Below are 17,845 nucleotides of genomic sequence, written 5' to 3' on the forward strand. Positions count from 1 at the left end.
GTGTCCTACTGTTGTGGCTCAGCCGCCTTTGCCTTCAGTCCAGTCGTCTGCAGTGTCTCCCTTTGCCTCTCGTGGGCAAGGTCCTTGTGTTGTTAGCGGGCCAGTCTGGGGCTCCCTGGGCTCAAGTCGGGCCAGGCCTGGCATTTGCCAGAGCTTTGGTGGCGTCAGACTACAGGACATATTCCCTGTGTTGGGTGGGGCCAGAGTCAAACTCATACGTGTGGTTATCCCACCCTTTCCCTGGGGGCGGGAGTCACTTCAGAGTGGTGCTGGTCGCTGTTGGAACTGTCTGTACCCTGCCGTGCTTGTGGTCCCACATCGGATAGGCTTCTGCCGAGGGTGTGTTGGAGGGGGCAAGTCTGCAGGAGAAGGTGCAGGGGCGGGGTGGGAGGCGTTAGCAAGGTTTGCGTGGGTGCGTGTGGGACCCAGAGCTGAGGCCTGGCCGGAGGTGGCGTGTCCGCAGGAGAGCACGGGGTGGAGCACACTGTTAGCAGGCCGGCTGGAGAGTGTCCCCCTGCACTGGTTCCTGCAGGTGTCTGTGTACCTAGGCCAGGGGACGAGGGAGGGAAATGGTGCCCACCAGCTCCTTTGTTGTTGGACGAGTCTCCGAAGATCCCCGCTCCTCTAGCACGCGTTCCGAGATGAGCAAGTACGCCTCTTCCCGTGTATCCCACGTGTTTTTCAAACTGCTGCTTTTTTTTTGCTGTGTCTCAGAGGGGCCGCTTGTTGTGCTGTGTCTTTAAGGGCAAGGACTCGACTTCCTCTTCGAGCTGCTGATATTTAAATTTCCAGGTGTTAAGCCCCACTGATAGTAAGAACTCTTGAAGTTAGGCCCCTCTGGTTTTCAAAGCCCAATGTTACCGGGATTTGTCTTCCCCATGCAGCACCCCTATGTCTGGGGTGCCCGGGGCGGGGTCTGCTCCTCTTCTCTCTCCATGCCCACAGGTCCCTCCCTCCCATGGACAGTGTCACAGGTCAGTTCGGTTCCCAACGCCATCTCTGCCCTTCCTACGCTCTTCAATGTGGCCTCTGGTCTACGTTTAGCTGTGGGGAGTCTGTCCTGCCGGTCTTCGGGTCATTTTCTGGGTCATTTACGCGGATGTTAGCGCTGTCTCCTTGTAGCCATTGTATCCACGGGATGAGGTGAGCCCAGGGTCCTCCTACTCTGCCAACTTCCCTGGAAGTCTCTCTGGGAGTTTTTAAAACTTTCATTTTGTCTTTGATATTCTAAATCTCACTTTAAATTCTCTAGTTAGGAAGTTTCATATTCTGTTAGCCCTTTTAATATGTAATCATTTATTTTTAGTTCTCTAAGTTGATAGCAAGGAGACTTACCCTGTCAGATTCTCTCTTCCACATGATTAAACGAGTTGGACTTTTCCAGACCACCAAACTGTAGGTTCAAACTCTAAGCTAAGTAAGCTGGATAAGCTTACCTATTCTCACAGCACTTACATGAGTTTTAGCTTTTGTACGTATTTTTTTGTGTTCTTATTTTAATAAAAATGCAGTTTGATATCAATTCTATGTATATCTCTCTGTGGTGCTCTGTGTGGTTTCCAGGGGAAGCACAGTGGATATTTGCCCCTAAGCTGTTGCCTGTATTTTGAATTGAATGCCTGTACATTTACATTTTGAGAATTTTCACTTTGCTAGCACAAAGGAAGGAAGATGTTAGTTGACAAGTCTTGCTTTCTCTGTCTTATATAAGCATTTTTCATCCCAACCCGACAGGACCCACAAATTCCTTCCTCTCCTTCCTCCAGTTATGTGTTACCCTTAACATTTCTCAAGTCACAGCTAAAACAAATAGCGTGGCCATCATAGTAGCATTTCTACATGCACATCGATGATGTGACTTTTTAACTTCATTATATATTCACATTTTCATCAGTTTTACAGTTTTTTGCAGGCTGAGCTTATAGAAAAGTTTTCTGTAAAACCTATCAGTGTATTCTGCTACTTTCCCCTTCATACAATTTTTATATTGCTAAATATGCAGGCTCTCAACTGTTAAATAAACAAACTGTTAATAAAATGTCACCAAATAGCAATATATGGCTCAAGAAATAGCACAAAGATCGCGATTTAAAGTTATCATTTTAATATTAAATTTCGAATAATCCAGTCTTTTATTTAATGGTGTATTTTTGATGGTTTACACACTGATCGGTCATATAGCATATCCACACAGGAATATATGTTACTAAATAAATATTCTGTAGGCATGCTGTTTATACTTCTTGTTCATTTGAGATACAAGAATCCAAATTGCATGCGATGGGCGATTGGAATATATCCAACTTGTTCACGTTTCTGTCGCTGACAGTATCTAACAGTGTGGGTGGGGGAGGGTCATTAACTCAGAGCAACCAAGGGATTAACAGAGAATTACTGAAACCATATCCTGCAATAAACTATATATAGTTTGTCATCCGGTTGACTCTACGGGACATCGTTTACAGCCATAAATACTTGACAGTACGATTATGATTTTATGTTAAAACCTTCTGTGAAAACCTTTAGCCAACTCGGATTACCTGTCCAAATATCTCTTCTTTGACTCTCCCATTTCTGCTGATCTTCTGTGCTAGCCATGCTATCCCTAGTCCACTCCTGCGGGCCTGTTTGCTTACATCCAGGGAGATGTCTAGGTTTGTATTATCCGTGGCAGAGGACTCCTAGCCCCTGCATCTAAAACCGCTCCAAGTACACGCCTTAAGTGGGTGTCTCATCAACTCCATTTAAAAGAGATTGCTCTCAGCTGATTTCCTACCCCCAGGGGCCTTGCCGTAGGAACTATTTTTTCTCTATTTGTACAGCCCCTGCTGAGTGTTCTGGGTCTCCTTCAGCTGCTCCCTTGTCCCACTGTGGGAATGCAAGGAATGGGAAATGGACTGGGAGAGGTCGGTGAGAAAAAGGATAAATCCCGCTTTTTTCTGCCGACAATTACCAATAGTATTGACCCCACTGTGGGAGGAAACCTGGCTGCCCTCATAATTCCTGTGTTATAATATTAAGCATCTTTCCAAGCTGCAGCCACTTCTGGATGTTTTAATATATAACCACATCAAGTCTTCAATCTTAACAAATTGTACTTACTATCCTAGAATATTCTGAACATGGAAACATTAAAATACTTGTTGCAGAGCTGAAAATCTACCTTAATGGTGATTGGAATTACACAAAGATAGAGACTCTTAAATTTTCTTTTAGTGTAGGATAATTAGACAATTGCACTATGGTAACAGATAGTTCTTAAATACATCCTAAAGAATAAATTCCTAAATTGAAGGAAGGTCTATGAATCTGCTACCAGGGATCTGTCAACATAAAATTTTGTGTGTATCGTAGTTTGGGGGGAAAGTAACAATCAGGTTGAGGAACTAAGAAATTAAGAACTACTATCTTAAAGTGCAGTATTCAGTACCTAGTTAAGAGAGATTTTATAGGATTATGTATTAAGGGTTCAATTTGCAATGCATTTTAAACGTATTTATTTTCTTTTAGAAAGTAGTATCTATTGCAACACAACAGTTGGGTTTCCATCAGTGGCCAGCTCAGAACAAGAAAACCATACAGTTTTATAATCAACTTCAGGTAAGTGTAGAATGGCATGTTGGCACTTCTTTGCTCCTGAATTATAATAGGTCTGATCAAGGAGAAAACCAGGATAACGATAAAAGAGAACTAGTCTAATGTTCTTCAGCGTAAAGTGGCTTACTCATTTATTTACCCACATGTGGTTATTCAGCCCTCACTTTAACTTTGAACAGATTCATTTTCTTCACCTTCATCCCCTTAATACATAATCGTAAAAAAAACCCCACAAATGTGGTATAAATGTGGCCTTCCATAACTACACCTTCTTTGAATTTCCTATCCCTGTGAATGAACCATTTGGAAACGGTGATGCATTTCATTGATGACTGGTAAAACTGTATGCCTTTGTCTATATTTACTTGCCATTTGAGTGTCCTGTGAATTGCCAGATTATGTAATATACTCATTTCTCAGTTGAGTTTTTTGTCTTTTTCTTACCAAACGTGTAGGCTTTTCATTATGCATTTTATATCCTATTTCTTAATTGTTTATATGTGTGGCAAATAAATGCTCAAAGTCTTGGGTTTTCAGGAATGTTCCTTGAGTTCAGTTGCGCAGGAGACGTTGTTAATGCAGTAAAGTCTATTGATTTGTTGTTATGGTTTGTGTTTTTCTGAATTTTTAGAAATCTTTTCTATCCTATTTCATAAAGATATTTTCTATAATTTTTTCTAAAAGTTTCTGATATTTGCACTTTCCATTTTTAAGTTGTCTGGTATTTATTTTCCTCAAGGAGGATAAAGAGATTGGAATGGAAGGGAAAAAATGTTTTAGCTTCATCCATATTTGAATTTTAATGTATGTGTGTGATGCGTTATTAAAAATAATCCTTCCTTTACTACTATTACAGTAGTCTAGAAGAGGGCGAGCTTCACCATCTGACCCTTTCCCCCTTGGCTTAGTCCATCTGGGAGGATATGACAAAATACCATAGACCAGGCGGTTTAAGCCACATTTATTTCTCACAGTTCTAGAAGCTGGAAAGTTTAAGATAGAAGCGTTAGCAGGTTTGGTTCCTGGTGAGAGCCTTCTTCTGGCTTGCAGGTGGCCACCTTCTCACTGCGTCCTCACATAGTGGAGAGATACGGAACTGGTCTCTCTGCTTCTAAGGACACTAATCCCATCACAGACCCACCCTCGTGACCTCATCTAAACCTAATTACCTACCAGAGGCCCCACTTCCAACATTATTACATTGGGTGTGGGCTTCAACATTTGAATTTTAGGGAGACACAGACATTCACAGACTTTCACTCCATAACAGCGATTGTGATTGGGTTGGAGAAGAAGATGGAATCAAGCAGATTTTATAAGAGCTGAGGGACTTTGGACAATGTATAGCTAGTGATTTTATTTACTAGATCAGGAATTAAGAGAAGTGACAAGTGTGAAAAGAAGGTGTAGAGTAGATTATGTTGACTCTGAAAATCTTGTGAGATATCCAGATGGAAATATACAGTAAACTACCAAAATTTCACTCAGGCACACAGAACCAGAGACTGGAAGAAATGCGTACGTTAGGAAGTCATTAGAACTCAGGTTGTAGTTAGAGATATTCAAGTTGATGAGACAGGATAAGGCCAATGTAGGAGAGAGAGAGAGAGAGAGAAGGATGAATTAGGGAAGACTAACACGGAAATGGCATTCAAAACTCAAAAGAGAAAAAATTCAGAAGAGGAAAGCTGAGAGAAAACATATTACAGAAACCAATCTTCGAGAAAGGTACAGAAATAAAGGAGAATAGGAAAGTGAGACAAAGTGTCAAAAACAAGAATTGACAGTTATGCTTTGAATTTGAAAATTAGGAGATCTCTGTACATTTTGACATTAACCTAGTCAATGAAAACAGAACACAGATTACAAGAGATTGAACAATAATTTGAAGGAAGGTTTTGTGGATATCAAGATGTATTTGTAAATTAGAACCTTCAGATTTCAATTTAGCTGAACCATCAGTAAACCAAAATTAAATCATAAATTTGCAATTTTGTTTTAGACCTGTATTGGTGTGATGTTAGTAGGCCCAACAGGTGGAGGAAAGACAACAGTCAGAAGAATTTTAGAAAGAGCATTAACACTATTACCAATTGAAGACTTCCTATCAACTAAAGAAAGCGAATCTATTTCACAGGTAAATTGTGTACTAACCAGATGTTTCTCTATTTCTTCAGATCTTTATACTTCAGTAACATTTTATATCCTATTTATATAAGTATATTCTTGTTAAATTTATTGCTGGGAATCTTGTAATTAGGAATCATTGTAGTAAATGGGACTTATTTTTTTCATTTGAATCTCAAACTAGTAATTACTAGTGTAAAATAAATGTAGCGAATTATATATTTATTTTGTATTTAGTCACCTTAATGGACTGGTAATGGTAAGTTGTAATTGTTTTTATAGATGATCAATTGAATCATCTTCAGTGAATATAATTTTGTCTCTTTTGTATTATTTATATAATCTATACTCTTATTGCATTGATTAACCCTCCAAAACAACGTTAACCGTAATAATATTCCTTACTTTATCTGAAATGCAGTTAATGTTTCTACATTTAATATGGTATTTGCTCTTGGTGTATGATAGATACTCTTTCATACTTTGGAAATTTTCTTCCATTCTCATTATACTTTGGTTTTTGACTTTTTGGGGTTTATGAAGTAATTTTTTAGAATCTATTTTTTTATGTTTTAATTGGTTAATGTAATAAGTTATGTTGATAGATTTGCTAATGTTAAATTGTCCTTGAATTCCTAGAATAACTCCCACTTTTTCATGATATGTGTATTTTTTTTTTAAGTTAAATTGTAGTTAACGTACAGTGCAACATTGGTTTCAGGAGTAGAATTCAGTGATTCATCACTTACATACGATACCCCAGTGCTCATCACAACACGTGTCCTCCTTAATACCCATCCCCCATCAGGGCGCCTGGGTGGCTCAGTCAGTTGGGCATCCGACTTTGGCTCAGGTGAAGATCCCACGGTTTGTGGGTCTGAGCCCCAAGTCGGGCTCTGTGCTGTGGGAGCCTGGAGCCTGCAGCCTGCTTCGGATTCTCTGTCTCTCTCTGCCCCTCCCCCACTCACACTCTGTCTCTCTCTGTCTCTCAAAAAATGAATAAACGTTAAAAAAAAATTTTTAAAGAAATACCCATCTCCCATCTAGCCCACCCCCACCCACCTCCCTCCATCAACTCTCAGTTTGTTTTCTTTCATTAAGAGTCTCTTGTGGTTTGTTTCCCTCTCTTCTCTTCCCCCGCCCCCCATATGTTCATCTGTTTTGTTTCTTAAATTCCACATATGACTGAAATCCCGTGGTATTTGTCTTTCTCTGATTGACTCATTTCGCTTAGCAGAATACATTCTGGCTCCATCCACGTCATTGCAAATGGCAAGGTTTCGTTTTGTTTTTTTGTTTTTTGTTTTTTTTTTTTTAATTTTTTTTTTCAACGTTTTTTATTTATTTTTGGGACAGAGAGAGACAGAGCATGAACGGGGGAGGGGCAGAGAGAGAGGGAGACACAGAATCGGAAACAGGCTCCAGGCTCCGAGCCATCAGCCCAGAGCCTGACGCGGGGCTCGAACTCACGGACCGCGAGATCGTGACCTGGCTGAAGTCGGACGCTTAACCGACTGCGCCACCCAGGCGCCCCAAGGTTTCGTTCTTTTTGATGGCCGAGTGATGTTTTATTTAATATAAAGTTAGATTCCAATAAATAACGTGTACTTCAGTTCTCTTATTTAAAGACCCGTTGGCAGTATATTCCAAAAGTTTTAGAAAGTCAAGTTCTCAGTTTTGTGGATTTTTTTTTTCAGTTAGTGTGCAATTCCCTGCTTCAAAATCGTGCCTGTGGCAGTTCATAGCCTTTGTTCTGTTCTCTTTCTACCTCCCTGTCAACAAGTCTGAATTAGTTCTTAACCAATTATTGTCATTAATAAGAGGTGAGCTATGACGATAGTAATAATATTTATGGAATACTAAATATGAGTCAGATACTGGCTAAAGCACTTTTAGTTGAATTGTCTCATTCGTCCTCACAGTAGCCCTGTGGGCAGGAATTTGTTTTATTAAAAACATTTTTTAAATTACATAAGAAGTATGTACAACTGTGAGAAACTTGGGGAAAATGCAAAAACATAAAGAATTAATAACCACCTAGAGAGAATGACTACAAACATTGCTGTATTCCCTTTGATTATTTTTCCTACACAAAATATATTTTGAAATAATTGAGATAGTACTGTGCATAAATTGCCTCAATTTTATTAATGTTGGCATTTTCACCTAATACTGTATACTGAGAATTAACCCCATGTCATTCAAATTTTCTTACAGTGTGATTTCAGTGACTGTATTCTGTATACATGACTATACTATCATTTATTTATAATTCTCTCATGCGTAACATTTTTAAATTTGGTGTTTTTAAAAATGTAATGACAATAAAATATTTAGGTTGGTGGCAGGGCCTTAGGTAATGGAATTGTTTTTGATCTTCCTCCTTAGTTCATGGCTTTTTGCTCATTAGTCTCTTCAAGACCTTCTCTTTAGTTTCTTTTAGTGCAATTTCATTTCCTTCATTTCCTAACCTTACCCTCTCTTCCCTCTTCGTCATAGGATCTCTGTAATGTGTTTACTGTGGGTCCTTGTATATGTGTATCCCTTGAAAATGTCTCTCTAGGAATGGGATTGGTTTGCAGTAAGGTATAATTTCGCTACCTACTGTGAGGTGAGATTGAAGGTGAAACTCACATATCATGTAATTAGCCACTTCAAGGTGTACGGTTCAGTGACATTTCGTGCACTCACAGTGTTGTGCAATCACCACCTCTCTCTGCTTTCAAAACTTTTTCATCACTGCAGGAGAATACCCCGTATCCATTAAGAAATCTCTCCCCATTACCTTCTCTCTCTATTCTCTGGAAACCGCTGGGCGGCTTCCTGTCTCTATGGATTTGTTTGTTCAGAATGTTTTGTGTAAAAGAAATCACAGCATGTGACCTCTTGTCTCTGGCTGCTTTCAGTTAGCATATGTTTTTCAGGTTCATTCAAGGTATAGCATGTGTCGCTGCTTAATTCCATTTCATGGCCGAATAATGGTCCATTTTGTGGAATCTCTGTCAATCCGTTCATCACAATGTATCTGTTCCTCCTTTGATGCATATTTGAGTTGTTTCCACCTTTTAGCTGTGATGAATAATGTCACTACAAACATTTGTGTACAAGCTTTTATGTGGTTATATGTTTTCATTTTACGTGGACATCTGTGCCTAGGAGTGGACTTGCTGGGTCATACGCCAGTTCCGTTTACATTTCTGGGGAAGCACCAAACTCTTCTCCACAGCAGCCGAACCATTTTAAATTACCACCAGCACTGTAACGAAGCTTCCCGCTTTCTCCAGATCCTCACCTACACTTGTCTTTGTTTTTTTCCATTTTACTGGATGTGAAGTGGTATCTTGTAGCAGTTTTATCTGCATTTTCTTAATTACTGATAGATGTTGAACACCCTGTCACGTGCTTACAGGCCATTTGTGGATCTTCTTCGGAGAAACACCTATTCACGTCTTTTGCCCATTTTATAATTGGATTGTCTTTTTTGCTGTTGAGTTGGAAGAATTCTTTATATATTGTGCTTATGAAGCCCTTATCAAATACACGATTTGCAAATATTTTTTCCTGTTCTGTGAGTTGCCTTTTTGCTTTCTCGATAATGTCCTCTGATGCACTAAGGCCGTTGATTTTTATCGGGTCCAATTTATTTTTTCTTTTATTGCTTGTGCTTTTGGCATCCAATCTAAGAATCCGTTTACAAATTCAAAGCCGTGAAGATTTACCCCTGTGTTTTCTTCTACTAATTGTGTACTTTTAGTTCTTAAACTGAAGGAACCCATCTATTTTGAGTTAATTTTTTGTATATGGAGTGAAGTAGGGGTCCAACTTCATTCTTTTGCATGTGGGTATCCAGTTTCCGTTCGTTAACGAAATTATTATTCTTTTCCATATAGAATGGTGTTGGCATTCTTGTCAGAAATCAGTTGGCCATAGGGATGCCTGGATAGCTCAGCTGAGCATCTGTCTCTTGATCTCAGCTCAGGTCCTGATTTCAGGGTTGTGGGATAGAGCCCTGCATTGGGCTCTGTGCTGAGTGTGGAGCCTGCTTAAGATTATCTCTCTCTGCCCCTCTCCCCTGCTCCTGGTCTCTCTCTTTCTCTTTAAAATAATTTATAAAAAATCAGTTGGCCATAGATGTTTGCGTTTGTTTCTGGACTCCCAGTTTTATTCCATTGTCCTGTGTGTGTCCTTGTCCCAGGATATACATAATTTGATTATTGTAGTTTTCTAGTAAGTTTTGAAATTGGGAAGTATGAGTCCTCTTTGATTTTTTTTTTTTTTTGGTTTGTTTTTGTTTTTTAATATTATTTTGGATATTTGAGGCCCCTTTGGATTCCATATGAATTGCCTATCCCATTCTTTTTTCTGCAAAACAGGCCATAGGAACATTCATAGGGATTACAAAGTATCTGTAGATTACATTAGAGAATATTACCATGTTAACAATATCAGGTTTTCTAGTTTACAAACATAAGATGTCTTTCCATTTTTAGGTCCATCGTTAGTAAGTAAGAAAATTTTTTTCTTTTTTGTAGTTTTCAATAGGTAAGTCTTTCTCCTCCTTGATTAAATTTATTTCAAAGCATCTTTTTCTTTGGATGCTACTATAAATGGAATTGCTTTCTTAATTATTTTTTTGTTGTGTTGAAGTGGGTTCATTGGTGCTATATATAAATGCAGCTGGTTTTTGTATGTTGATCCTGTACCCTATAAATATGCTGGTTCATTTATTAGCTCTAGTAGTTGTTTTGTAGATTCATTGGGATTTTCTGTATATGGAATCATGTCATATTTAAATAGAGATACCTTTACTTCTTTCTTTCCAATTTGGATGCTTATTACTTTTTTTTCTCACCTAATTACCAGGCTAGGACTTACAGTACAGTGTTTCATAGCTGTGGTGAAAATGGGAAGTCTTGCCTTGTGCCTGACTTGAGGGAGAAAGTTTTCAGTCTTTCACCACTGAGTATGATGTCAGCTGTGGGTTCTTCACAAATACCCCTTATCACAGTAAGGAAGTTCCTTCCTATTTCTAGTTTGAGTGTTTTTCTCATGAAAGGGTCTGGAATTTTATAAAATGCTTTTTTGCCTCTCTTCATATGATTATGTGGTTTGTTTCTTTTGTTATATTAACATGATATATTACATTGATTGTCTTATGTTGAACCTGGTCCTCCATTCTTGAAATAAATCTCATTTGGTCTGAGTGAATAATCCCTTAATGTGTTGTTGTGTTCTGTTTGCTAGCACTTTCTGGAGAATTTTGCATCTGTATTCATAAGGGATGTCTGTCTGTAGTTTTCTTATGGTGTCTTTGTGGGGGTTTAATATCAGGGTAATTCTGGCCTCATAGAATGTGTTAAGAAGCATTCCCTCCTTTTCTATTTTTTGCAAGAGTTTGAGTAGCATTGGTGTTAATCATTTTTCAAGTGTTTCGTAGAATTCATCTGCCATCTGATTTTGGACTTTCTTAGAGATTTGGGTTACTAATTCAATCTCTGTTTGTACAAATCTGTTGAGATTTTCTACTTGTTCTTGAGTCACTTTCGGTAATTTTTGTTATTTCTAGGAATTTGTAGCCCGTGGATTATGTAATTTGCTCCTGGTGTTCTCTTATAATCCTTTTAATTTCCTTAAGGCGCTAGTAATGTCCATACTTTTATTTCTGATATTATTTATTTGTGTCTTTTTTGTTTAATAATTATTTCCTTTTAATTGAGGTATTATTGATATACAATATCATATTGCTTCAGGTGTACACCTAGTGATTCGACTTTTATGTACACTGTGAAATGATCACCACTAGTCTAGTTACCATCTGTCACACACAATTAATGCAGGATTGCTGACAATACTCCCATGCTGTGCATTGCAGCCCCATCACTTACTTATTTTATAGCTGGAATTTTTACTTCTTAATTCCTTTCACCTATTTTGGCCCCTCTACCAAGACTCTTCCCCTCTGGCAACCACCAGTATAGTCTCTGTATCTGTGAGTCTCAGGTTTGTTTTGTCTTTTAGGTTCCACATATAAGTGAAATCATGTGGTGTTTGTCTTTCCCTCTCTGACTTATTTCCTGAGCATAACCCCACGATCTATCCATGCTGTTACAAATGGAGAGATTTCTTTCTTTTTTAATGACTGAGTGGGATTCCATCATGTGCGTGCATGCGTGCATGTGTGTGTACACATCACATCTTTATCCATTCGTCCATCAGTGGACGTTTAGCTAGCTTCTGTATCTTGGTCATTGTAAACAATGTTGAAATTAACATGGAGGTGCATATAGCAAATTAGTGTTTTTGTTTTCTTTCAAATAGATACCAAGGAGTGGAATTGCTAGATCGTATGGTAGTTCTATTTTTAGGTTTGTTTGGGTTTTTTTTTAGGAAACTCCATACTGTTTTCCATAGTGGCTGCACCAATTTACTCACCCACCAAGAGTGCAAAAGGGTTCCCTTTCTACACATTCTTGCCAACACTCGTTTGTGGGGTTTGGGTTTTGTGTGTGTGTGTGTGTGTGTCTTTTTGATAATAGTTGACAGATGGTATCTCACTGTGGTTTTAATTTGTATTTTCTTGATGATGAGTGATATTGGGCATCTTTTCCTGTGTCTGTTGGCCATCTGTAGGTCTTTTTTTGAAAATTGTCCATTCAGGTCTTCTGCCCATTTTTTAATCAGATTGTTTGGGTTGTTTTGGTGTTGAGATGTATAAGTTCTTTATATCATTTGCAAATATCTTCTCCCACTGAGGAAATATTATAATTAAAACATAAAGTTGTTTTATGTTTTATGTTTTGTTTTGTTGTTGATTTCCTTCACTGTGCACAAAGCTTTTCATTTGGATGTAATCCCAATAGTTTATTTTTGCTTTTGTTTCCTTTGCCTTAGGAGACACATCTATAAAAATGTTGGTATGGCCAGTGTCACAGAGATTACTGTCTGTGGTTCTCTTCTGGTTTTTTTTTATGGTTCCAGGTCTCACATTTAGGTCTTTAATCCATTTGGAGTTTATTTTTGTTCATGGTGATGGAAAGTGGTCCAGTTTCATTCTTTTACATGTAGCTGTCCAATTTTTCCAGCACATTGAATGAAGAGACTGTCTTTTCCCCATTATATATTCTTGTCTACTTTGTCATAGATTAATTGACCACATAAGTGTGGATTAATTTCTGGGCTCCCTGTTCTGTTTTATTTATGTGTCTATTTTTGTGCCAGTACCATACTGTTTTGATTACTGCAGCTTTAGAATACAGCTTGTAGTGTGGAATTGTGATACCTCTAGCTTTGTTGTTCTTTCTCAAGATTACTTTGGCTATTCAGGGTCATTGTGGTTCCATATAAATTTTAGGATTGTTTGTTCTAGGTTTGTGAAAAAATTGTATTGGTATTTTGATAAAGATCACATCGAATCTTTAGATTGCTTTGGGTAGTATCAACATTTTAACAGTATTTGTTCTTCCAATTCATGACTATGGAATATCTTTCCACTTAAGTGTCATCTTCAATTTCTTTCATCATTGTTTTATAGTTTTCAGAGTATGGGTCTTTTACCTCCTCGGTTAAGTTTAATCCCTAGGCATTTTATTCTTTTTGGTGCAGTTACAAATGGTAGGGTTTTTTTTTTTTATTCCTCTTTCGCTACTTCATTATTAGTGTATAGAAACACTATTTCTTGGTATTAATTTTGTATCCTGCAACTTGACTGAATTCATGTATTATTTCTGATAAGTGTTGGTGGAATCTAGGATTTTTTATGTATAATGTCATGTCTTTTACAAATAGTGCCTTCCTTTCTACCAGTATGGATGCCTCTTACTTCTTTTTCTTGTCTGATTGCTGTGGCTGGGACTTCCAGTACTAGGCTGAATAAAAGTGGTGAGAGTGGCTGGCCATCCTTGTCTTGTTCTTGATTTTAGGGAGAAAGCTCAACTGAGAGTTATTTTATGGCTTCTTTTCAGACTAACCTTCATCCAGGATGGTTTCTGTCAATTTATTGTCTTTTTAATGGACCAAGTTTTTATGTTTCTTTACATGCCTTGTGATATTTGTTGAAAATGGGGCATTTGTAAAAACAGCCACCTTTCCCAGTCTTTACAAAGCTGCTCTGTCACGGGGTTGTTCCTCACTGATTAGTGGGGTCTCCTCTCTGAGATGAAAGTTTAACATCTTCTCAGGTTTTTTCTGGGCAATGCATCTTGACTGGGCTTTCACAGTTTGACTTTCACCATTCCACTGGCTACACAGCTTAACTTAGTTTCCTAAAAATTCCTCCTACCCTAGTGTTTCCCTCAGGCTATATATGGTCTTAGTCTTAGTTTCCTAAAAATTCCTTAGTCTTAGTCTCAGTTTCCTAAAAATTCCTCCTACCCTAGTGTCTCCCTCAGGCTATATATGGTCTGTTGCTTGAATTCATCCATAAGGTCTGGTTTTGGGCTTTTGTGGGTCTGTAGTCTCCCTGAAGCCTTCACAAGAAGTGCCTGACTCTTTTCCCACCTGAGATCTGAGTTTGGTGGAACGGACACCGGTCCTGCAGGCAGCCCCCAGGCAAGCTAGAAGGTAGCAGACAAGGTCTTCTTGGGTGCCAGCTCTGACCTGAAGCTAAAAACTGTCTTCTGCTCTCCCGCATCCATATGTCTAGCCCTGACTCCAGACACACCACATCCCAGTTCATATGTTGTGTTCCTGGATGAGGACCAGTGGGATTTTTCCCCCCATTTCTTCCAGAGATATCATTATAGTATTTAGAATTTTTAAAGTAGTGATTTGAATATTATGGCTCATTTTAAAAAGTCAATTGTTACTGTCCTTTTTAAATTGCTGTCCTTTTTAAAATTTAAGTTACTGTCTTTATCGGGTATCTTTCTTTGGAGTGAAAAACCTCTCCTAAAACCCTTTGGTGTTAATAGCGCAAAAATGTAAATAATTATACTTTGGCTGATGCTTTTAAAAACCACACTGGATTTTGTTCAGGTTCCAGGAAGAAGAGGAAAGGTAGATATTTGTGTTTTAAATCCAAAGTGTATCACTCTTAGTGAACTATATGGACAACTGGACCCTAACACTATGGAATGGACTGATGGATTATTATCAAGCACAGTTCGAAATTATGTATATTCTAATACTGCAAGGCACTCAAAAAAAGACAGCGATCTTGGACTGAAATCAAGAATCTCGGATGCATCTAATGTAAGTTAATATGGAAGGATTATTATTATTTGACTCTGTGGATTACTTCATTGATTAAAAATTGGTATTTAAGCATTATTAGATACTTACCAGTATAAAAGTAAATTTAAAAGTTATTATAATCAGTTTTTAAAAAGAAAAATTATAAGCTCTGAAAAACAACAGAAAATATGTCATTGCGTTTTAAAATGGTTGGGAAACAATAAAATGAAAGATACTTGCTTTTCAAGGAACACAGGGGATTAGGTGTTAGTGGGGGTTGCTCTAGTGAATCTAGCACCACCAGGACACCTTACAAATTGATGAGCTACGAAAACACTTCAGTGGAAAAGCGAATAAAGCTTTTGATACGAAGTTCATCGTAGAATAAACATAAATAGCAAAAAACTTTTGAAGACTTGTATTCTCATTAGTTATAGAGCTTACTAGTAAATTTCATTAGCCAAACTATATTAACAGAAAAATGACATTTAGAACCAAACAGATAAGCAGAGTTGGTTTTTTTTTTAAGTTTTTACTTAAATTGTAGTTAACATAGTATAATATTAGCTTCAGGTTACAATATTGTGATTCAGAACTTCCATACGTCACCTGATGCTCACGCTCACAGGTGCACTCCTTAATCCCTGTCACCTGTCTCACCCACTGTCCTACCCACCTCCCCTCTGGTGACCAGCAGTGTGTTTTCTGTAGTCAAGAGTCTGTTTCTTGGTTTGTCTCTCTCTCCCTCTCTTTTTTCCCCCTTTGCTCATTTGTTTTGTTTCTTAAATACTACATATGAATCACGTATAGATTGTTGAATCACTATGTTATAGACTGAAACTAATGTAACACTGTATGTTAACGACACTGGAATTAAAATAAAAAAAGAACAATATTGAGTCTTCTAATCCATAAAAGTATTTATATCATGGACACACACACACACACACACACACACACACCTGTATATTCTGGATACAAGTCCCTTATCAGGGACTATGATTTGCAAACACTTTCTTTCATTTTGTGGGTTGTCTTTACTTTCTTGAAGGTATCTTGTGAAACACCAAAGTTTTCAACCCTGATGAAGTTCAATCTACTTTTTACCTTGTCACTTGTTTTTTGTTTTTGTTTTTTTTTTGATATCATAGTTTTAAAAAGCTTTGTATAATTCAAGGTCACAAAGACTTTCTTTTAAGTTTTATTCTAAGAGTTTTATAGTTTTAAGTTTTACATTTAGGTCTTTAGTCTATTTTGAGTTGATTTTTTGTGGACAGTACAAGGCAGGGATCCCAGTTCAGTTGTTCCGGAATTATTTGTTGAAAAGACTATTCTTAAAAAAAAAAAAAAAAAAAGACTATTCTTTCCCCCATTGCTTGTATTGTCTTGTCACCCATGTCAAAATCGCTGATCATAAATGTAGGGATTTATTTCTGGACTCATAGTTCTGTTCCATTCATCTTCATATCTGTCCTTATGCTAACGCCACACTTGAAAACTAGAGCTTTGCCCTGAGTTTTGAAATAGAAAATTAAAGTTGATTTTAAGACCTTGGCAAACTGATTCTGTAACGTATATAGAAGAACCAAGGGCCATGACATTCCCGAATTTAAAAAAAGGGAAGAATTTGGGTGATGAGATCTGCCAGATGTCAAGAATTATTGTAAAATTAGGGGAAAACAGTGTGCTCTTGGTGCAGAAAAAGATGGCAGTTCTGGGCTATTAAGTACCTGTGACATAATGTAAACATGTACGTCAATTTCATAGGGAAATTGACAAATGCAAAGCTAGTGTGAGATTTTATTACATCTTCCTCAGTAATTGACAGAGAAGGAACATGATACAGTTCACTAATTATACCAGTTAGAAATGGAAATAGGAACAATTCTAACAGTGATGCCACTATGAAAACTATATTGGAAAAATGTACAAGAAAGGAACTTGTCATAGCAGGATGGCAGGGACGGGGGCAGGGGAGGGTGGCAGGGATGCCTGTGCAGTTGGCAAAAATGGAATAAATGGAAGATATACTCTATTCCTGTATAAAAAGACTTCCATCCTAAAAATGCCAATCTATACCAAATTAATATATGTATATAGTGTCTTTCCAAGCAAAATCCCAATTAAAAAAATCGAATTAAATGATTGTAAAGTTCATTTGGAAGCATAAATGTTCCAAGAGTTTTAAGAAATCTGGGAAGAAAACCATAGTACTTTATATTTCTAAAATGTTATTACATTTTAGAAACATTTAACATTTTAGTGTGTTACCCCCAAATTTTAAAACTACTGTGAAGGAGGGTCTAGGAAAAATATATACTGAAATATCAACAGTTTCTTTATAGATGGTGGGAATTCAGAGAACATTTGCTTTTTTGCTTTATGGCATTATTTTAATGCTGAACAACAAACATGTACTAACTGGAAAAAAAAACAAAGAATTTTCTAGAAGAAAATGGCCTGTACTCACAACTCAGCTCAGCCACCCTGTGCTGGTTACAGGGAGGTCTTTCAGCCACAGAATGTGTGCCTTTTCTATTTTAGTACTCAGCATAGTGACGTGTTTGAGTTGGAAAGTGTGATGAAATAAACATTATTGATTACCTGTTTTAGGTTTTCAAACTTGATTCCTCTGATATAGCAGATATTGACGATAATATTTCTAAGAAGGAGATGGAGAAAGATGTTAAAATCCCAGAAAGTCAGAGTAAGTGTTACTATTAAATTCAGTAAAGATGATTCATTAACAGGGAAGAAACTGAACAAATGAGCTGAATCTATATCTTTAAAAACGTTGATGTTTGTTCCTATGCTATTTACTTTTCCCTCACTTAAAATTTATATACGTGCGTATTTACCACATGTTATGCCATCCTACCTACATACATAATCATGGCGCTGAAGTGGTAGGTCGTGCACGGCCCTTTCAGCTTATAAACGGACATTAATA

The 17,845-nt window shown here is 37.6% G+C and overlaps 1 protein-coding gene across 1 annotated transcript in view; it reads left to right on the plus strand.

Annotated features, from left to right (window-relative positions):
* The window catches only part of DNAH14 (dynein axonemal heavy chain 14), a 305,880-nt gene that overhangs the window by 135,860 nt on the left and 152,175 nt on the right, over window positions 1-17,845 (plus strand). The window contains exons 35-38 of the mRNA XM_049635106.1: window positions 3,511-3,600; window positions 5,600-5,734; window positions 14,698-14,913; window positions 17,509-17,602. Coding sequence (XP_049491063.1) covers window positions 3,511-3,600; window positions 5,600-5,734; window positions 14,698-14,913; window positions 17,509-17,602 — 535 coding nt within the window. The remainder of the gene's footprint in view (window positions 1-3,510; window positions 3,601-5,599; window positions 5,735-14,697; window positions 14,914-17,508; window positions 17,603-17,845) is intronic.

The sequence above is a fragment of the Panthera uncia genome, chromosome F1, assembly GCF_023721935.1.
Source record: "Panthera uncia isolate 11264 chromosome F1, Puncia_PCG_1.0, whole genome shotgun sequence".
NCBI classification, from domain to species: Eukaryota; Metazoa; Chordata; class Mammalia; order Carnivora; family Felidae; genus Panthera; species Panthera uncia.